The sequence below is a fragment of the Diabrotica undecimpunctata genome, chromosome 10 (assembly GCF_040954645.1).
Source record: "Diabrotica undecimpunctata isolate CICGRU chromosome 10, icDiaUnde3, whole genome shotgun sequence".
In the NCBI taxonomy this organism is placed as follows: Eukaryota; Metazoa; Arthropoda; class Insecta; order Coleoptera; family Chrysomelidae; genus Diabrotica; species Diabrotica undecimpunctata.
This window is the reverse complement of record NC_092812.1, coordinates 75,527,530-75,550,892: the sequence shown is the minus strand read 5'-3', so window position 1 is coordinate 75,550,892 and position 23,363 is coordinate 75,527,530. Positions and strand designations below refer to the sequence as shown.

General features: G+C 33.3%; 1 protein-coding gene across 1 annotated transcript; it reads right to left on the bottom strand.

Moving 5' to 3' along the window:
* Positions 1-16,502: 16,502 nt before the first annotated feature.
* Positions 16,503-19,673, bottom strand: LOC140451771 (uncharacterized). Its single transcript, XM_072545623.1, has one exon. It carries the CDS (start codon positions 19,653-19,655, stop codon positions 16,503-16,505), a length of 3,153 nt encoding a protein of 1,050 aa, XP_072401724.1. The 5' UTR covers positions 19,656-19,673.
* Between the last annotated feature and the right edge of the window lie 3,690 nt (positions 19,674-23,363).

Genomic DNA, 23,363 nt, shown 5'->3' with positions numbered 1-23,363 from the left:
AAAGAGCAGATACACACTTTTTTGCAAGATTACAACAAAGAAGTTAATATCATTTAAATTGTCACTCTATCTACAAATATTAAGGCCAGGTTGTTCAAAAAGTAAAAAATAGGTATTGGATAAAATGTATAAATAACCAAAATATTATCGTACCTTCAAAACTTAATTACGATCTTATATTAGTTATATATAGTTAAAGTTCATAGCAGGGAAAACGTATTGGTGAATACCACGGTAGTTTCAGTTCGTGTAAGTCTACAATATACTAGATCTTTAAGCAACGCCAAATATTACAAAAAATAACGAATTCAATGTTGGTACTTGTCACCTCTTTAAAACTCGTGAAAAATGGTCTGAAAAATGTATATAAGACAATTTTTCTCAAGCCTTTGAAATAAGTGTTGTAATAAATCATAAAGCGTCTCTGGGATATCAGTTTTTCAATATAGCACTGGAGAAAACTGTAAGAGATGCCGAGGTATACTATAGAGAAACTGCATGTAAAAAATTAAGGCAATTTATGACATATGCCAATAATCTGGACCTGATCGATGACACCAACCAAAATTATAAAGAAACGTTTCCCTTCTTCTAAATTGCTACAGAAAATATTGGCCTGACAATAACATCTATTACAAACAGTAGGTTCCGTCATTCCCAGTGATAACTCCACAACTTAATAATAGAAACTTAAGAGACTCAACCTAACAGTGCTAGCATATGGGTCACAAACACGGTCCATTTCTCGGAATAACTTCAACAATCATAGAATAATATTTGGTACAACCTATGTAAACGGCAACGAAGGGCTGGATATACCTTCGTGATCTATAGAAATAAGGTGCAGGTCAAGACTGTGGTGGAGAGATGATATAGACGAGCACACGAGGATTGGTCCGACAAATGGATAACAGTTGGTAATGGACAGGAAAGACTGTCGAAACAGACAAAAAGATAATTCATAGGCTTTTATAATGGTCAGGTTTGCACATAAAAAGCTTCTAACAAGAATAAAAACTATGATTTAGATCAAAACCAAAGCATATATAAAAATAAACACCCAAGGGTCAAATGAGAATATGGGAGCTGCAGATATATCATTAATTACCAGGCATTTGCACCACAACTGGTTACGAATGAAATTTGTGCTGCGTCTACTGTGCTCCAAAATCAAAAGGTGTAACACCATCGTGTTTAGGTAATGCATAGTACATAGGAAAAGGTGTCTCTGTCTGTGTTCCAATTAGGTATTAATGACCCAAATCAGGATTCTACATGCGAACCATCAGCACAATAAGGCAGCTTCGACATAACGCACCGTTGCTATCAGAAGGTTAGATATCGTTTTGATACAAAGGCCAAATAAAAGGTCTACTTTAGAGATGTCTGACAGACATATTTCAAAGAAGAAAGAATGGGTCATGCAGGATCAAACGGGCTGAAGAATTTCGCAGAATGAAGAAAAATAAGCGTGTTTTTTCAATAAAATCATGTTAAATAATTAAAATTACAAGAAAAGATTTTTGCTTAGATGAGGAGACATGTTGTCGAATGCAACTTTAAAATGTTTGTCTGTTTTGCCTTGCAATTTATAGAAGGCACAGATTAAAGATCTGAATTTTGGTTTTGTCAATAGAAATCTTCGCATTTCTACTATAGTGATTAATTAAAATTACCTTTAAAAATATAAATTATACAATAGATAAAGGTAGTATAATCTGAACTGAAAATACCAGATTAATGACATCAGAACATTGCGAAAATACCGCTTTATAAGTAATATTTTCTACGCACATAAACTAATAGTATGTAAATTGTTTAGCACACTACAATCAAATTAAAATAATCTGAAGTTACTACATTTATAGGAAAAATTAACCCAATAGAATAAAAGTTCTTTTATATGTTATGATTAATTAATTCGTTATTCTTGATTATTCTATGATATGATCTTATAAAATTATGTTCTATGACTTCTACGCGTCTGTAACTTGCTTTGAAAGTTGTCCAAACTATGATAAAATAAGTGAAACACCACATATAAGGATTCACAGGTCATATTGTACAATAGTAAAAATTGTACAATAAAAAATAAAATTCCTTTAGAAATAACATAAAAGTCACTTCTCAACTTTGATTTTGAATATACTTATGCATTTTGATTCAAGATAATATTTGGAATCATAAAAGATAGCATTAAAAGATACTACTGTTCTAATTTTAGGAAACCTCTGGTGTAAATGCTTTTCTTGATTGACCAACAGTACAGTTATGTGTACAGAACGTCAAAAAAGATAAGTTAATCTTTTAGAAAATTTGGACTGCAACAAATTAATCTCTAAGACTATGGAAATCTCCATAGCTATTACTATTTTTTTTTATCCGAAGACGTTTTTTTTCAGCATAAAATGTTTATTCCTACATTCTTCAATAATTTTACTTTACTTTGCTTGCTTTACACGATAACATTTTTTCCCTTAAACTGTTTCGTTGTGACATCACCTTTTATCAAATATCTCATTGGAAATAAACTCGATCGAAACCAGATTTCAAAATTTACGAGTAATTTTTCAATTAAACAATTTACCTTTATTGTTATGTTGGAAATAAAACAGGCACTCAATCAAAAAAATAACATGAATAAGATTCCAAAGAATATAACGTAGATGGTTTACAAACTTGTTATCTTATAATATACACTACGTTTAGTACAAATAGTTGACAAATGTTTATAAACAGTATAACAGAGAAAAGCAAGGAAATATTAAAAGACAAAACTCATGAAACAACATTAGAAGCCCTTGGAGCCAAAGAAAGTACACAACACAAAAACTCTTGGTCTACAGATGAAATATTGCAGCTGGTGGACGAAAGGGAAAAATATTTCAAGTACCTTTCCCAAGCACGTGAAAGGAAATTTAATGAAATAAACTCGAAAGGTTGGCGTATGTAGGTCTTAGCACTGCTACTGTGTTTTAATTGTCCTATGAAATCAAATCTTGACCATTCAAAAAAGGCGGTTTCCAAAACGTGCCATTTGCAGGTTCTAGCTCTGCATAGAGATTTTGTAATGTGCCACATTCACTTTGAGTATCTGAGTCAGCAGGTAAGAGTCCCCACTTCTCCATGTTGGTTTCATACTTGAGCACTTTGATTGACAAATGATGAGTTTTTCAGACAGTATAGGGAAGGACGCTATCAGGTGAGATTTTTCCGAAGGTTCTAGATATTTAGGAATAGTTTATTTCCATTTGCTAAAACCAGTTTTTTCTGGTGGATATAACCAGAAAGCTTGATTTGTCATAGATTCATGTAGTGGATGTGGAGGGTCTTCAGTTTGTTTCCTTCGTTCCGCATACGTTTCCTCTAACGATTCTGGCTGACTCGTTAATAAATTTACATGTTTAGTATGTACTGTTGCTTCTCATAATAGTGTAACAGATTCTGAAGCTAAAACAATGGGCGTTTCAGTTTTAAACAATGTTTTTTGAATGACAACGTGCAATCCAAGGTTACCTTAGAGTTTTTAGGAGAAACACAGTATTCAAGAACTTATCCACACCATTGGACACTTGATTTTTTCGGAATTTCGTTTGAGGTCATTAAATGGTATCAGGTTGTCATTATTTTCAAAGCTTCAGTTAGGGTTGTCTACTCTTCGGCAAAAGTTTCTGTTTGCGAAACAATAGCTACGTTGTTTGCATATATGAAATATCTAGTATGCACTGGTACATTTCAGTTGTTAGTATATGTGTTGTACACTGATTTAACTGAGCCCATTCTTGTGTTCTATATCTGCTATTATTTCCATCGAGAGAGATGAAAAATCTTTTCTCTGCAGGAAGACGAGGATAAAGCAAGAGATTTTACTATCTTCTGTGATCTAATATAGCTTTTAAAAAAGTTTTCCATGGTTTACAGTATCGTAAGCGGCGTATGGTCTACTGAATCGGTATCGAGTGTCGTTATATCCGTCTTTCATGAGTTTGGTGAGATTCAGTATTTGTAATGTACAAGGTTTTCATCTCTTTTTGATGAAATTTTATTGAGGATCATGCATTCAAGCAGTTTGGATAAGTGACAGAGCAGAGATACCTCCTGACAACTTTGTCAGGAATCGTTTGGAATCTTTGCTAGATAGGCAACAACTAACTTTGGCTTGCCTCCATGCTTTCGATATATGTATAGTTTGAATACATCATCTAAAGATATCAACGTTTTCGGTCCAAACTTCTTGATCTGCTCTGTACACAAGTCGTTAATACCAGGGGCTTTGTTATTTTTCATCATGTGGACGCTAGATCCAAGCTCAGCATCATTGAAATGTTCTCTTAACTTACTGGTTACATCCTCTATTGCTTCAAGTTATGGTTTGCTTTTCCTTCTAGGTACTTTCTCATTTTAAAGGAGTTAAGAAGGGTGCTGAGACGTTCGGGAAATTTTTAATTCTTTCAATGGGGCCTTGGCTAAGATTCTTCAATAGTCAAACAGTTCGACTATTCTGTGCCATGTTCATATTTTCCAGGAGAAAATGCACCGAAAGAAGATGCACCATTTTGACCTACGTGCGTTTGAGCTAGCAGCAAGTAATATTTCTCCAGCTTGATGAGTATCATCATTAGAAGGGTCTTTATTATACAAACTTTTGGATACTGATTGAGTAATGGACAAAGTCTGGCAAACTATTAACAGTCTATGACTGTTAAACTTGAACTCTATAACGTTAGACTAGAATTAAATGCAACTGAAAGATGAAAAATAGATCCCATTACGACAGAAAAGTGGTAAAACTATCGAGTTTATTAAATATGCCACAACAATATACGGACTGCTCTGTAAAATTTTAACAAGTTTCAAGTAGTGTGTATTATTTCCAATTTAACAAAAGAATATACGTTGCTTGGGTCAAAAATGTATTTAGAGTTTGCTCAATTATTTTTTTCATTTAAAATGTTTAATTTTGTCAGTTTTCATTTTTTTTCCACTCATAATATTTGGTACTAATATATATTGGAGATTATTTTTATCTAATTTGCTATCAGTGTTAACTCTTGAACTATATTATCAGTCGTTCGCATCTGATGTTATCTAACGCCTTTCTATAATTCATAAAATACATGGAGACATTATACTGAAATTTTGCTTTTTTAAGTATGGATTTTTAGCTTAATTTTGAATCCAAAGACAAATTCCTTACCTCTTTTAAATTGTAAAAATCCCTCATAACAAATTTAACAAGAATCTGGTTTCTGCATAATTTTGCATGGGTAGTTGAGTAAAGCAATGGAAGTAGAGAGTAAGTAGTCAATATATCACTGCAAAACATCATAAAAATATCCAAATTTTCTTCAATAACTTTTTTTTCTGAGAATTTGTCGCTTAGGCCTGAAACTTTAGTTTTTATAATGGTTGATATACTAAGCATTTTTCGTATTCAGATTTTCAAACAAGTACGTAATTTTCAGGACTGAAACTTTTTTATTATAGACATAATTTTTTCATATTTTTTTTATTTATATATTTCAGTATCTTCTTCGATTTTTGTGTAAATATAATATATCACTCTGTTGACTGATATTTTTGGCTTCACAGCAAGTTCTAGTCAATTACAATTTCTTTAATATTATAATTTCTCTAAGAGTTTGTCCAGTGCATCCCTTCTTTAGTTATATTTGTGCATTTTCACAGACTATTTTGAAAAACATTTGGAATCAATCAATCAAGGAATCAATTTTTTCCTGCAATCACTTCAGGATGTACCTTGTATTAATAATCACGATATGGGCCAGTCGCGAACCTTGTGCTTAATTTTTTACCGAAAAAATCTGAAAAAAATCGAAAATTTTTGCTTTTTGCGTCCATATTTTCAACTATAATAATAGACAGCAACAGCGTACAAAAAAATTATAGAAATTAGAAGTTTCGTTTTTCAATTATACATAATATTTGACTAGCTAGAACTGGTAAATTTAATGTTTATTGTTTAAAAAATAGAAAAAATACGTGTATTCCCGACAACCTCTAACATGAAAGACACACTCAAATCATGGCCCTCATTCTCCGTAGGTTCAAATGGTCCTGAACTGGGTAGCTTTCGGGATCAAGCCAACAGGACAGAGTCTAAACCGCTACCCAAATAAAACAACAACGCTTTATATAGCGACATATAACTGCCGCTCTATATCAAATCAATCCAGACTTGTAGAACTCAAAAAAGTAACTGAAAATATAAAATGGGACGTCATAGGAATCAGCGAAGTAAGACGGAAATATGAAGAGCTATTGGAATTAGGATCGGAAACATTCTACTACCAAGGAACATCAACGGTATGAACAGGCGGTCTTGGATTCCTAATCAACAAGAAATGAAAACGAAGAGTACTAGAAATACCTAGTATCTCGGATTTTTTGCAAATTTGTAAGTTTTTCACTTTTTTTAAAATTCAGCACACGTTTCAGTCGTATAGAACAGTCGTACAGAACAGTCGTACAGTTAACAACCAACAGACTTTGGTTTTTAATAGATGTCGTTGTAGCGTCTGATGTACATTGTTTTAATTTAATTGCTAATATGAAAGAAAAATTTTGTTTCGGTCACAGTTTACCACAATTTCGCTCTGACGAGTCGAAAAGAACGAAATACGTATAAGCGATAGGTGGTGCTCTGTATTGAGATTAAAGCATAACTATATTTCGTAATAAACAATAAATTTTCAATTTTTATCTAGTCAAATATTATGTAAATTTGAAAAACGATACTTTTACCTTTTATAATTTTTTTTGTAGGAGCAATATCTCTCGACTTATAGACGAAAATATGGGTATTTTTCGATAATTTGCTTTATTGGTGAGTTTAAAGGAAGAAATAGCAAAAGTATATCTACTGTATACTACAGATCTGGTCCCAGCTACTACGAGCTGCTTGCTAAGCATACAAGGCCGTCCAAGTGAAAAATATTTCGATCTAAACATGAGATTATACCACAATCTAAGGTGTAGTTTGAGGCAAAAGACAAATCGTTCTATATAAAGTACACATTGTATGTATCACGCTATAAGAACAGTTTGTTGATGAATAAGGTCTAATTTTGACAAAAGTTTGTTATTTTATTAGTTAGGCCTTATCTTTGAAATAATATGCCATCCCTTGGTTATCCAATTTTTCATAGTTATCCACCACAATCGTGTCCATTATTTAAGCAGATATTTTTGATATGAGTAAGTAATTATTTCGTTGCAAGCTGCTGGTAATCTCTGTTTTAAAACATTTATTTTTTATTGTTTCCATTTTTAATTTTTTGCAGACCAATTTGTTGTAAAGAAAGCTATAAAAAATTTAAATCTAGTAATCAGAATTACCTGTGAATATTGTATATATAAATAGTATATCTTGCCTATAAACTATTTTACAACCTTACACCACAAAACAAATGTATAAATCACAAAATATAAAAGTAAAGAGTAAAGAACATTGATTAAAATGTGTAAATAATAATGTTTTTCTGGAAACTAATGGTATTATAAAAATAATAAGCAATCATGGACAATTTATGGCATTTACGGCAAATGAAGGTAAAAAACTTTCGTGACTGTATAATAATTGGTATATGAAAAGAAAATTGATTTTATTACCACAGAAAAATTTTTAAGCTTTCTAACTATAGCATTGAACGCATTTGGTGTATTATCTTTATGGAGGTAGTTAGTTGTAACTCTAAAATACCATTTGACAAGTATAATCACAGCCTATTTTAGTTTATTTTACAGAAATAAAAATTTTACTATATGTATTTATCTAAAATTCATTTTATTTAAAAAGTTTAGAGTAACTCTTTTGTATTCGGGATGATCTTGGTCATGACAAATCGACATCTTTCAATTATTCAAAGCAGATAAATACAAATATGCGATCGCTTTATATATATACTTTTACATGGAAAATGTAAGTAAACAAATCACAATTTTACCAAAAACCCTCTCTCTCTCTCTCTTGTTTTTCCCTGTCTCTTCCCGGACCGTGAGTTTCCCTGATACAGTCCACTAGATGCATTTGTTTCTATCTTAAGCTGTCTCATGCGTTTAACAGAATGAACGGTTCATTAAATGCTAAATTTAGTCAGTCCACCGAGTCGATGACTGTCTTCTTGCGCTTTTCCTGGAATATTTTCGAAGAGTTTTTCTAAATTATTTTTGTTTTTGCAGGCTTCATCTACTTTTTAAAATATCCAGCAAGCTTTTACTGGTATTGTATATAAGGAATAATGTAACATAGTTCTAGTGGTCGATTTATTTATGTAATGGAATGTACATATTGACGTATACCAGTCCCTTTGCCATTTTCCTGTATTCTATATAGAGGAACAGATAGAGTATGTAGATAATCTTTATCCCTTTGTAATCCAGATATTTCAATAGTTCTCCTTGAATAGCAATATCAGGAGATATGATTTTCTTCAGTGATTTGGTAGCATCTTTTACTTCCGGAAGCAGTACTGTGGGTTGTTCGGGATAGTTAGTTGGTAATTACAGTCGTTTCACCACGTTTCTCATATTTTATCAATGTGGGTTTGTAGATTTCATTGTATATATATATATATATATATATATATATATATATATATATATATATATATATATATATATATATATATATAACGAGTTTATTACAGCTGCCGCCGTTTCTCGCAACCTAGCTTCCAACGCTTGCGATCGTTCCAGTCATCTACTTGTAGACCCCTATCTTCCATTGCACCTTTTACTTCTCGTCTCCACGATCTTCTTGGTCTTCCCTTTTTCCTGCGGTTGGTGGGGATCCACTGTAACATTCTCTTTGGCCAACGTTGATCATTCATCCTTTCTACATGGCCATACCATTTCAGCCTTTTGCATTCTATAGTTTCCAGGACGTCAATGTCTATGCCCATACGCTCTCTGATTGCAGTATTCCTTACTCTATCTCTTCTAGTGAATTGGCAACATCTTCTCCAATAATTCATTTCCATTGCTTTTATTTTGGATCCGTCATTTTTATTTATTACCCAAAGCTCTGAACCATATGTAGCAATGCTTTCTATGATACTTTTGTATATCCTAATTTTTGTGTTTCGGGTGATGTGGTTATTCCAAAATATACTATTCAGTTGACGTATTGCTGAATTTCCTTGACCAATTCTAGTAGCGATTTCTTTTGTATTCCGACCATTGTTTGTAATGTTTACACCGAGATATTTATAGCTATCAGTATTTTGAATTTGTTTGCTTCCTAGTTCTAAGTGCTTTCCTTCACCTCCCACTACTACGTACTCTGTTTTTGATGGATTAATTGATAAGCCCCACTTAGTATATTCTTCATCTATTTTGGTCATCAGCAAAATGTAAGCTGTACAGTGTATGGTCTCCAATTTTAACACCCATAGGTTTACATTTTCTTTTCCAAATATCCAAAACCCCCTCCAAATGAATCTTAAAAAGTGTAGGTGCAATGCAACAGCCTTGGCGAAGTCCTTTGGTCACCTTTATCTTTTTTGTCACTTTTTGTCCAATCTTTATTACACTCGTCATATCATCGTACAACTCCCTTATGGGACACTGTCATACGCTTTTTGAAGATCAATAAATACCATGTGTGTCTCCATATTATGTTCCAAACGCTTTTCTATTGTTTGTTTTAGGCAGAACACATTGTCTATACAAGAACGACCAGTACGAAAGCCACTCTGATCTTCAGCGTCTTCCCAGCAATCTTCAATTCGGCTTTTAATTATCTTCCCGTAGACTCTACAGATTGAGTTAGTTACACTAAGCCCTCGGTAGTTCTTACAATATTTTCTGTCGCCTTTATTTTTGTATAGATTGCTGATATATGCAGTTTTCCATTCTGGGGGTAGCTCTTCTCCTCTCAAGAATAAATTAAAAGTATAAGCCAATAGCTGAAATAGTTTGTCAGGGCCATATTTAATCAGTTCAATGGGTATTCCCCCCGGTCCTGGAGCCTTTCCATTTTTCATAGCGTTGGCGTGTTTTTTAATTTCTTCTGGTGTTATTTCAGTTTCTTCGCGGTAGGAAATATCATATTTTTGGTAGCCAATATCTTGGAATTCTGTTCGATCTTCTGTCAGCATTTGTTCATAATATTCGACCCATAATTCTGGGGCTATTAGAGTTAACCTACTGCATTCTTTACTATCTGTTTTACTACCTTTGTATTGTTCATCTCTCATAACCCACGAACCAAAAACTCTTGGTCCAAAAAATACTTGGGCATTGACTTACATAGCATGCTAAACTGGGAAGTATATACACACAAAACGATAATATCTCAATGGAGCTATATAATTGAACTATGGGGCCGTGCTAGTAAATCTAATACTGCCATCATAGAGCTCACACAACTAAAATATTAGCGAATGTTAACTGATGCACAATGGTAGATAACAAACTACTGACTGCATAAGGACCTAAAAGTACTAATCATATCGTCCAAGAAGCCATCTACGAACGAAGTGTCCAGCACTATCAAAAATTGGAAAACTACGTCAAACCTCTTTTCCAAATATCAATGCAATAAATAAACAAAAGAGTCAGAATTTTTGGCAAATAGACCAGGAAGTAAGGTTAAAGAGGTTTTACTTTTTAGACAAACCTCATCAAAAGAGTAGTGCAAATGAAATAAACAGTTCATTCAATAGCAGAATATTAAGTAGAATGCAAGTTCTTAATAAAGCTATTTGAAAAGATAAAAGAATAAATCAAAAAACTTATATTACCCTTGTAAAGAGGTTAGAAAGTTTGATTTACTTTTAATATTATTTAACAATTAACTTTCAAATTGTGTTTCAAATTAAACTTCGAATATATAGTGAGCACCACAATTATTAATGCATCATTTTAAAAATATAATTTTAACCGATAAATCTTTACTATATACCGATATATACCGGTATATTGTAATGATTTATCGGTAGAACTGGAAAAAGGTTAGTTTTTATCATTTTTTGCAAGTAAATTGAAAACATGATACCAGTTCTTCACTTTAGTCCGAATTTCCTTTAGTTTGAATGCGTTATACTAAATCTTCAAAGGAGTTTTTCAAGTTTATTTAGTATTTTTTTCTTAAAATGAATCACCAGCAGTAATAAAATTGAAATTTGTCAGAATCTGAGTGCATTAGAATCGTTACTCTTCGGTTGGAAGGAGGATAGACTCAAGTTGAACTCGCTGAACGGTTTAACGCTATTCAGTCAACCATTTCAAGAGTTTTAACAAGTTTTGCTGTCACTGGGAGTAACTCAAGAAGATCCGGTCAAAGCCGAAGAAGGGTTGCAACTTAGAATAGTTACAATTTTAGAATAAGTCAAAATACGATAAGGAGAAGACTTGACACAATTGACTTGCGCTCTAGAAGGGAACCGACAGGCCCAGTATTAACCAGATAGTATAGAAGGCAAATATTTCATTTTGCTCGTGAACATTTTGTTTGGAATAATGAAGATTGGGGAAGAATATTACTAGCCGATGAATCCAGATATTGTCTATTTTCTAATGATAGGTCAAATGAAACATAGAGGAGACCTGGGGAAAGCTACGCACAGTGTGACATTGTAGGGACTGTGCAGTATGATGGCCATGGCGGCTCAGTAATGGTGTGGGGTGGGATTAATTACAACACAAAGGTACATTACAGATGTTTTTGAAGAATGTCTTGCCATTTGCACCATTTATTGGGGAGAATTTGATGTATGATAATGAGGGAGCACACATTGCAAAAATTGTACAGCGATATTGTCAGGAGGTGTCAACTCCTGCCATGGTTCGACCTGCGGGTAGTCCCGATTTCAACCCAATAGAACATGTTTAGAATATCGTTGGGAAATAACTACGACTACTAACTAACCCACCAAACACATTAAATCGTTTTTGCGATTGGTTGGAAATTTCGATCAAATTGATCAATGTAAAACAAGAATAGTAATTCTTAGTATAAGAAATCGTTGTAAAGCAGTAATAAATAAACCTTAAAAAACAAAAAAAATATAAATTTATTTAATTTTTAAATTAAAATTTTAAGATTAATTAAAATTTTAAGATTAATTAATTTAATTAAAATTTCTATGCGTTAATTTTGGCGCGCAATATATTTTAAACTGAAATGAATTGTTTTTAAATACAGTTAAGTATCACAGACAGTAGTTTTTTGTGTTCATACCAAAACTACCAAGAAAGAATACAAACATTTTTAGTATCTTCTTGTAAAAACCTCTGGCGCCAATGCCAATCCATTTAAATACAACTACTTCTTTAACAGTCTAGTAGCCAAGGGGGATGGGGGGGGGGAGGTGGTGTGCCGATTGAATATGCACTTATATGTCCCCCCTTTGGCACCTTGACGTGTTTTTATGTTGTTTGTATCTCCTAACCTATTAGAGATTATTCATTTTATCAAAATGAATAGAATAAACTTGGATCCGATTAGTAGAATCAGAATTACAACAAATTTCGTGAAAAACAGTTGCAAAATAGGCATTCGACCAAGAATAACTCAGCTTTCATACGTAAGATTAGCTTTCAAAAACTCATCATTTTAAAGGTAATTGTTACTTTGTAAAATTACCAGTTATAACAAATAAACATTAAAAATTTCATTAAAAAATTGCGAATTAATTTGTTTATAACAAAAACTGAAACAGTGGGGATAATATATTGAAAAAAAGTTTTATAATTTACTAGGGCAAGAGTTACTATTACAAATATTATAATTTTGGATAATTAAATTATTGGGACAAGTAATAGTTTTGAGTATCTATGATCTGTATTACTGAGTAATGCCGATCCTAGATTACGTAACTGAATGTTGGACAGTTATAAAGAAAGAAGAACAATGAATGCATTAGCGGAAGTGAGAATAATTATATTGTTGAGTGGAGAGATCAAAAAGGATAAAATTAGGTAAAATTAGGATATTAGGGAATAATCTCAAATTAGAGATCATACCAGAATTGTCGTGGTTGCAATCGTGTAAATGTATTTATCGCTTTATACTTTATCTAAAAAGTGAAAATCGAGGTAACCCAACTTTTACTATGTCTCTATAAAGCTCTAGTATGTCGCAATCGATTTACTGACAGCTTAAAAGGCATGTCATCAGTCATTAAAGCAGTTGTTTCACTACTTACATAAGCAATCAAAATATTTGATAAAAATTTGAGATTAATGAAGATTCGATAATAAATAATGCACTTTATGTAAAATAAACATTAACAATACTCTCACGTGAATTCACAGGTTAATCGCACATATATGTGTAACAGTGAAGCTAAGTAATACTTGCAATCACATATTTGTGCCAAAAACAGACCTACATATTATATAGTAAGATCTCGGCGTTAGTTACGTGCCAAGAACTAATGCTTCTCTAAATCTTAGTCTTTAACCATGTCCACGATTGCTTATATACATATCTATTATTATGGTGTATATGAGCCGAGTGCGTCGCCTTTTAAATATAAAATAGTTTCCTATGTCTCAAAAATTTAGGCGACGAATCTGAATTCCTGCGTGGTCTATAACTACCACCCACATGACAACAGAAAGTCTCGCAAAGTGTAAGGAAGGACAAGTGAATCACTTGGTTGAGATTCCCTCGATGCTGTAAAATAGCATAACCAACAAACCGAGTTTTGTTTGGTGAAACCTTTAAAGTTTAAAATATTGGAACTGATTCAACCTACAAGTCGAAATGAGAGTGTGGCAACTCTGATAAATCGATTCTTTTGATGATTTCAGTTAATCAAATTAGCTGCCTGTTTGGAACCGATGTATTCAACCAATATAACAGTTTATTCCTCTAGTAATATAAGCATTTAAAATACCGTGTCTCGATTTGTGTTAAAAAAACGCTTTTGAAACTAATTTCTTTGGTTTAAATTACTCTTTTATAACTGTGTAAATAATAGTTCCTAAATAACTCCTGCCAATAGGACAGTATGGCCAATGTAACTAGTTTCATTTTGCTCTGTTTTGTGCTTGAGTTTTCCAGTTGAAACTGGCGCAGTTGTGTTTTTTTTATCATAAATATGTCCACACTAATGATGCCCACATTGGCTGAACTGATTAATTAAATACAGTTCCTCAACTGTACCAAAGACTAGACTGAAAACCTATCACAGCGTGTTGGCAAAGTTCTCTGTGTATTTCAAAGAGAGTTGATATGTCGTTTTGAATTTTTACTGTGTAAAGCATTTTGGTCATCGTCATTTTTATAATACATATGAATTTTTTTGGAATACCTAGTTTCTTCATAACCTTATTTTACCTCTGGTCTTCTTCTTTAAGATCTATCTTCTGTACTACTGCATTCAAACCATTCCCTCAGGTTCTTAAGACAGGACATCCTTTTTTTATTTACAGGTCTTTGCACATTTCGCTTTCCTCGAATTTTGTTTCGGAAAATGAGTATTTTGGCTTTCTTTCTGTTCACGCCTCAATGCCAAAAAAGCTTAAAATTCAAAATTTCTCCATTGATAGATATACCCTATTGAATTTGGGAGCTCTTCTTTAAATACCGCTTCACTGTAGACACTGGAAAATAACGGACAGCATTAAAGCTATTATTCTGTGATCTGGAGAGGTTGTTGCACTTGACTTTTTGAAGATTGCTGCATACGTAGATTGCAGCCATTATGTGGAGTTTGTGGCAGTCTGATACATAATATTAAAGAGTTCAACTATAACGTAGGCTATATCTTCATCAAAGAGTTCTTATAATTTTATGGACACATCACCTGATCTAGTAGCTTTGCCGCCTTTTGTGTTTTTGATGGCGCTTATTACGTTTTCCCGTAATATTAGTGTTTCGGTATCCTCTGTGATTTCTAATGACAGATCTCCTCTTTTATCATTAAAGAGTTATTGGATGCGATTGGTCTATTGGAAGCAATAATTTTTAAGGACTTCTTTTCGTTCTTGTGCTATTGACAAAGACCTGTCATTTCTTTGATTTTTTTATGTAAATTAAAATTATCACACTTTTCATCCAGATCTTCCATTTCCTTGCATCTGTCGGAGAGAAATTACCAATGAAAACTTTAATAATATCTTATCCATTAACTTCTTTATTTTCTTCGAATATTTTTTCTCCTTTTATATTCTATATATCACTATTTCTTTGTAATTTAGATTTTTTTACATAATTTCAGAATTCATAACTCTTCCAAATGTTTTGTTTCTCGTTTCTCGTTGTAAATCTATCTTATTGATGTTACATATTTTATTAAACTGAAAATGTTGTTAGTCAAAATGTAATAAACAGGCTAAAAATCAATATATGAATGTATGTATATTTCGATATTCTAATATCTTATAGCCTTCCAGCATGGATTTCCTACTGTACTACTCATTCATTGGCCGACTAGATTCACCCGCGAATTCCAATTTAAACGGCACAAGTACGCTGTAAGCTTGTGAGGAAGTCAGTCAGTCTGCCTACCCATTGGGTCATTGAGTCTTTATTTATTTTTTACTTATATATTTTTAAGTAATAATTTAGTCACAAATAATTCCCTTTTTAATAGAACTGCTTGATTGATAAGAACAATAACGAAATAGGTATACAAAAATATAACAACGTATATCTGCGTCAATTGTCTCTGTTTTAGGCTGTAGAATTTAACTGTTTCTTTAATGTTTTGTTTTGCATTACGTTACTAAACAAAAACAACTTCCTAAATACTAAACAAAACAAAACGAAATAAATACCTAAGCAAAAAGTAACTTAACAAAACAATCTCAGAGAATTAACCGGTTAGATAACGAGGCGCTAATTGGTCGATACTAGAGAGTTTTTGATTCGATCTGTCGATACCTGTCAAATTTTCCCGTTCAGTCTATTAAAGCGTTTGGCATAATCTGTATAAAATGCAGGTTGTTTGTTCGGTTAGGGGAGGTCTCAACCAAGCGCAAATGAATGTAATGATTATCCTATGCTACTATAGTCAGGAACTCGAAAAGGAATGCGTCACCTTAGTGGAGACATGAATGGCTGATTTGATTGTACCCTTTTCAGCAAACCCTGAGTTACATGGACTAGGTACGCGGAACATTTTTAACTGACTGTTGAGCAAGCTACATCTAACAACTGAATACGTACATACTTGTGAATAATTATATTATTATATCGAGATATAAAATAGGAACTTCTTTAAACATCACCTAAAGCTTTATCGTACAAAACATCAGTATCTCGATATATTAAAGTGAAAATCAACAGACTATATAAAAATTTCACTCAGTCTTTCCGTATTTGCATAAAAATATGTGCTCATATGTTCCTTCTCATAATATATGAGTTAACTTGCAAATATAGGAATCGCTTATATATCTATATATTAATTAGGATTATACATAATTATAATTAAAATTAAAAAAATCACAGGTGTCGTGGAATCGCCATCGATTGTTTCTTAAAAAAATATAACACATATATGCAAACTATATGTGAGGATGTGTTAGGCCGGAGTCAGTGTAAAAGTAACTGTGAGAGGAGCTGGTTGTTTCTGTAGCATGGGTAAGACAACTACAGAAGGCATAACCCTGCGTTCAGAAGTTGACTCTTCCAAGAGGAATGCCTGCATTACATATCCTGGCCCTGACGATAAAGATGCTTCATCTTGGTGATCATGTTCTAACTGATTTTGTGGTATAGCATAGGTAGCTGGCCATTGCATCCTTTTCGCAACATCCTTCAACGATTGTTCGATTTCAGAAGACAATTCAATTGGTTTTGATTTGATTGGAGATGATGGTTGTTTGCATTTTCCCTGACTAGACGTTGAGATACCTTGTTCTTGTTTGGAAAGACTATCGTCTTCAAAATTTTCTTTGTATATCTCTTTGGTTCCTTCCTCTCTGTTTGTTGTTGGTAAAAGAAAGGCGTGACTAGATAATAAGTGACGTTGCAGAAGTTTACGATCTACAAAATTTTGAGGGCATACAGGACATTTCAATGAGAACCCGTCGCTGTTCATGTGAGACCTTTCATGAACGAATAACAGTGGCAGTAAGGGTGAGGTGAATGAACAGTAAGAACACTGGTACATTTTGGAATTACCCTCATCTATACCAAATAAACTAGATATAAAATTTTGAACTCCGCCCACTTTTTGTTGTAAGTCTTGACTACCATTTGGTACTTTTAAATTAGGATTACCTTCCACGCTTGAAGACATGAGTGGTTTAGTTGTTATTCCTCGATTTTGTTGTAGCTGATGTTCGATTTCAGCCCATTTTTCAGCTCCTACCTGGCCGTGATCTGTTATCAGATGTGCTTTCAACCATTTCGTGCTTCGAAATCTTCTATTGCAGATGGTACATACTTCGGTGAAATGACTGAAATATCTATGACTCATATCTGCCAAATCACCGGGTTTAAGAGCTGGATCTGCTTCTAGTGGCAGTGAAGGTGACGGTAGTACTGAAGGTTCTCCGTCTGATTTTCTTGGGGGCAGTAAATTTCCTCCATATTCGATAATACCATGAGTGTTATGTTTATGTACACGCAAAAAATATTTACTACATAGTTCTTTGTTACATATGTCACATACAACGCCACCAATTTGTGCACCATTTTCGATTTCTATACCGTGCATTCTTTGCATGTGTGTTTTCATGAAATATTTGTTACACAGCTCTTTGTTGCAGATCTCACAGTAACTACTGGTGGGAGTTACGTTCATAGAGATGCGACGTTCTGGGATATGTCCACCGGAAATTGATACCCTACTAGATAATTTTTCACCGCTGTTTGTAACATTATTATCTTCTTTAGCAACATCACCTGCCATTGAGTTATTAGAATGAAACTCCATTATATGCCTTGATAGTTCTTCAAAGTTAGGCAAGTCTTTTCCACATATATCACATATAGTATTATTATTTGATGATGTTTCTTGGTCTCCAGATTTTTCACATTCTCCTTCATCCAGCAGTAAACTATGTTCTGATATCATATGAGACTGAAGAAAAAATCTGTTCTCAAATTCCTTGTTACAAATTGTACAGTTGGAAGAAACTTTAGTTATATTGATATCATTAAGTTGTAGAATCATTGTTTGAAGTTTTTGTAGGTCTTCGCTAATGGCTTCTGGGTTTATAGATTTTTCAGATGATTTTGATCCCTCGGAAGGTTTAACGTCCGGCTGCGATGGTCTGTCCGATTCTTCAGATTCCCTAGAACATACCCTTCCATGAACACTAATATTGTGCAAATGGGCAAGACTCGCATTCTGAAATTTGATGCAGCATAGATCACAACCAATACTAGTAGGAGACGTAATTTTACTATCAGAGCTTCCCTGCTCTGTCATTATTAGATTTAAAGGACTAGTTTGTACGTTTGTCGACGAGGAGAAACCTGACATGCATTCACCCCTTATATCCTTTTCTTTGTCGTCTGGAATGTATATACCGTGCCGCTTTAATTTATGAGTTCTTAAAAAGTATTTATTACAGTATTCCTTACAACAAATCTCACAAAATGCTTTAGGATTCATGACACCAATTTTTCTTAAACGATATGACAAGTCTGATTCACGGTTTGTTTGATCAGACGATAATTTACTCGATGTATCTTGAAAGAATCCATCTGGATCGTTTTTTATTGAGGTAGATTCGGTTTGTATACAAGGACTTGTGTTTTCTTCGGCGCGATGATCTTCGGAAAAAAATTTATCACTGTCACTTGAAGATGACATCCCATTTGACATGGCAACGTTTTCGTTTATTTCACTTTCAGTTAGAGTTGTCTGATTTATAAAAGGATTTTGAAATATACTATTAAATGGGTTAATCAAATTTACTGGCGTTTTTGGTTCATTTGTTGCAGTTGACTGGTCTGCAGTTGGCACGAGGTTAGGTAACTTTAGGTTAGTTGAAAGTGGTGGTATATTCACAGATGCCGGCAATGGCTCCGATGAAGAACTATCTGTGTAAATTCCGTGCTTGTTTGCTTTATGTGTTTTAAGAAAATATTTATTACAAAATTCTTTGTTGCAAAGATCACAGTAAGCATCTGGGTTAAAAATTCTGATAGGTTTAAGAGAAATATTGTCTGAATGTGAATATTGAGGTAGAGCCATAAACATAGGGTTAGCTGCGTTAAATGAGATGTTTGGTAAACTAGAACCAATCCACTCTTTATTTTGCATATCGTTTACCCATTGCATATCAGATCGCATCATTGAGAGTCCTAACGGTGTATCTGGTTGGTCCAAGTAAGAAACTGATGATGGTGTAGTAGGATGTTCATCGGGTTCTTTCTTGCACTCTAAAGAAGGATTCTCACAAATATGATTTTGTAGCTGCTCTGGATATGAGAAACAACGTTGACACAATAAACAGCGATGATTTGGTTCAGGTGAAGGCACGGACTTACCTTCAACAGGACTAGCAGTCGGACTGTCTTTTTCGCTGGTTGATATCCTAATGGGAGTAGATTGTTTCCGACGTTTCTTACATGAATCGGTTGATGTTAAACTGAGGGAACGTTTTATTGTGCGTAGTGCATCAAAATCAGGTTTGTTGTTGGGTAGCTTTTCCGTCATAGACGATGAATATCCTCCATTTAAAGTACCCGAACCTGACGGTAATGTGACGGATGTCATCGTGCTTCCTTGTAGGCTTCATGCAACAATCGTATAGGTCCCTGAAACAATAAAGACATTTAGAAAGCATTACCACTAACATTAAATAAATAAGATCGTTATATAAAGGGTGATAATTTGAAAACTTTCCGTCCATAATACCTTCATTCTCGTAAATTATATGCAAATCAGATAAATTTTGTGTCCAAATGGGAGATTTTTAGTAAATATTTTAGTAAATAAAAATATATTTAAATAAATAAATAAAATAAAATTTACTTCAATATAATACGTAAACGAAGATCTTTAGTCAATACCAAAGACCGAAAGCGGCGGATCAATACTCGGCCAAGATGAGGTCCGGTCCGGAAGCGATCAATCAACACTCAATCGCAGGAATGAGAAAAGACGGTGGGCTCTGATCACTACTCAGAGGCCGGGGAAGAAGTTGTTGCCAGATCAATACTACTGATCGAACTTAGTTCTCCTCGCTCTACGTGGCATTTTATACTCTTGGCCGCTGTTTATTTGCAGGCAGATAGAAGGCAAGCGATGACGAAGGCATTATCGTTACAATCTCAATTTTTGACGTCCTAGAAGGGGTAAATGTTGCCCTTACAATTTTAAATAGGAAAGGGGGTCAAGTGGTACACCATTTTGAAGGCTATTTAATTTTCTCTCCAATGCTAGTTCAGTTTCATATTTTTTCCAAGTAGTTGTATTTGACAGTTACAGAAGTAACAGAAGTGGTTCGGACTCACATTCACTGTTGTAAGCACAAGATAGACATTACTTCTCTGATATTGTTGCCAAACTTCAATGATGGTACTATAAGAAGAGCATTAACATTGACCAAAAAATATAAACATTTTTAATAGTAATTTTAATGTAATCACCAGCAATGGCTTCACAGTTCGTTATAAGCTAAAGTATTCTTCAGAATATTCCTCCATTCACCCCTCTCTCTGGCAACTCTTCTTCATGCTCTAACTCCAATAGATTTTAAATCATCCTCTAGGTTGTCTTGATATCTAAGTCTCAGTCTTTCTCTGGCTCATTGTCTCATCTGCCATCTTTGGTCAAAAACTTTTTTGACTGTTGCACCTTTCTCTTCCCTGATTGCATGTCCAATCCATCTAAGACGTGCTACCTTAATGAATTTTACAACGTCAGGTTCGCCAACACTTCTATACATTTCAAACTTGTAAAGCCTGCGTCACAAATCTTGCTATATTATTTTTGAAGGTTACGCTTCAACTGCGTTTAAACAAATTTTAAAAAGGCAGTTTTAATATAAATAATATAATAACAAATCATAATGAAATGTAAAAGTAAACGAATTCTACAACTTGTGTTAAAAGAAAAAGACAACGTGTCTTTTTTTTCCAATCATGGTAAGTAATTTTTTGTTTGTAAAAGTTTGAGTTAGCGCATATTAAAGAGTTTTTGTTTTTAAAAGTGGTTTCAAAGCTAAGACATAATCGCAGACAGTGAAACAAATAAGGATTATGGCATACAATTTCAAACTTAAGAAATTTTTCAAAATCAAAATGATGTTATTCGTGATATCAAGTTCCAATCAGCTACAAAAGCGAACAATTAAGAAAATATGTAAGTGTTTGACACTGTTATTCAGTATAAATTTTTCTTCAGCAACCTTAAAAAAATATAGAAAAGTCTTTAAATAACAAGAATAATAATGGTATGCCTCTTTTTTTGTGTTTTCTTTGTCACTATTTGCTTGTAAATCATACCTCGAAGAAAGACTGGTTTTATGCAAGGTACGAAGAAAGTGTGTCTAACATCCACAACATAAATGAAGGGGTCTCTAAGGGAGTGTTTTGGGACTAATTCCCTACATAGTCTTTACAGCTGATTTCATAACTGGAGAAGAATCCACAATCGCAACATTTGCAGATGACACTGCAATTCTGGTCAAAAACCTAGATCCCATACAAGCAGCTGAAATATTACAACAAACCATACATTTAATTCAAATATGGAGTAAGAAATGGAAGATTAAATATCAACGAATCAAAATCAGTTAACGTGGTATTTACTAAATGTCAAATATCATAAGGCATAACAAGAATATTCCCAAAAATGATAGTGTAAATTATCTTGGATCACACCTTAGCAGAAAGCAATTAGGAATAAAAATCAAAAACACTACTGGTTACTCAGCCGTAAATTCACATTAACATTATATAACAAAATATTAGTGTATAAAGCAATTATCTGGCCCATCTGGACATACAGAATTGAACTGTGGGGAATTGCAGCAGATATCAACATAGCAATGTTTTAATATAATATCAATTTTTTAAAATATAAATGAACTTTGATCAAATAAAAGGCAGATATCGGGCACAGTTTTATTAATTAAATCTTGCCCAAGTACTTTCGCTTCCTAGATCATATTAAGGGGCATCTGAAATAAGCCAAGAAACGTTTATTAACTGAAGAAATTAATTAACTTTGATAAAAAACTCGAAGTTGATGGTTGATAAAAGTTTTTATGTGATTAACGTTTTAGACTTACTTACTTACTACTTACTACTTACTACTAGTATGAATACAAGAAATAGACTAAACAATCTATTAGACAGTGGGTGGTTGACTGCAATAAAAGGGTCTAAGGGTCTAAAAATCTGACTATGAAATTAAAATACTAAAATTAAAAATCAAAATTGAAAGCAGAGTGTATAAATGGGGTATAATCCAAGTACTTCAGTTAAACCCACGGTCAATGGGAGAACTATAAAATTAATATGTCAAAGCGTTACTCAAGACCAACTGACCCACAGTGGGAGATATTGAAATATACAACTGTGGAGATGGTATATCTAAAATTACGCAGAGATGTGGAGAGTGCAATTAACGCCAACTATAGATCAATTGAACCTGAGCAAGCTAGTTTTGTAAATTATTGAAGAATCAAATAGTAATGTTGATCAAAGTATGAAATTAAAAAATTCATAGTGGGTATACTCAGTGCAGGAAGTCTAAACAGCCGAGCTGGGTCCCCTACGAGGTGAAGATGCAATAAAGTTTTTAAAAATAGGTTTAAATTTAGTACAATTTAAATTAATTTGAGTATTTAGACAGTGAGAGTTTCCATTTGTTTCCTTTGTAATCTCCAAATCTTCCAATAAATCCAACTCCAAATAGTTTTTCTTTCTAATAATGTCATGTAAAATAGATGAACCAATATTAATGTTAAAATTGTGTTTGCTGGATAATAAGTGTTGACCAAAACTTGAAGAGTTTGGTATTTTCAAATGTTCTGAAATTCTAGTAGATAACTTTCTAATGGTTCTACCTACATAAGAGGCATCACAATCATCACATTTTAATTTACATCTCCATGATTGTGACTGCCCATGCAAGCTGTCATATGTCACATGTCACCTTAACATTTCTGTTAAGATCGGAAGCCATTCTCTCTCCAGATGCCGACCATAATGTAGCTTCGCCTATTTTAAAAAATTTTAAAGTGTTTGTCCTTGTGTAGTGTAGTGTGATGTACAATTTTATGTTTATGACATTCTATAATTGTTGGATAGGCCAAAATTGACGAAGTAAGTCTAACGTTAATCACATAAAAACTTTTATTAACCATCAACTTCGAGTTTTTTATCGAAGTTAATTAATTTCTTCAGTTAAAAAAACGTTTCTTGGCTTATTTCAGATGCCCCCAGAGATGCTCTAGGAAACGAAAGTACTTGG

Coding starts and splice junctions, on each gene's coding strand:
- LOC140451771 (XM_072545623.1), bottom strand. CDS start 19,655: ATGACATCCGTCACATTACCGTCAGGTTCGGGTACTTTAAATGGAGGA.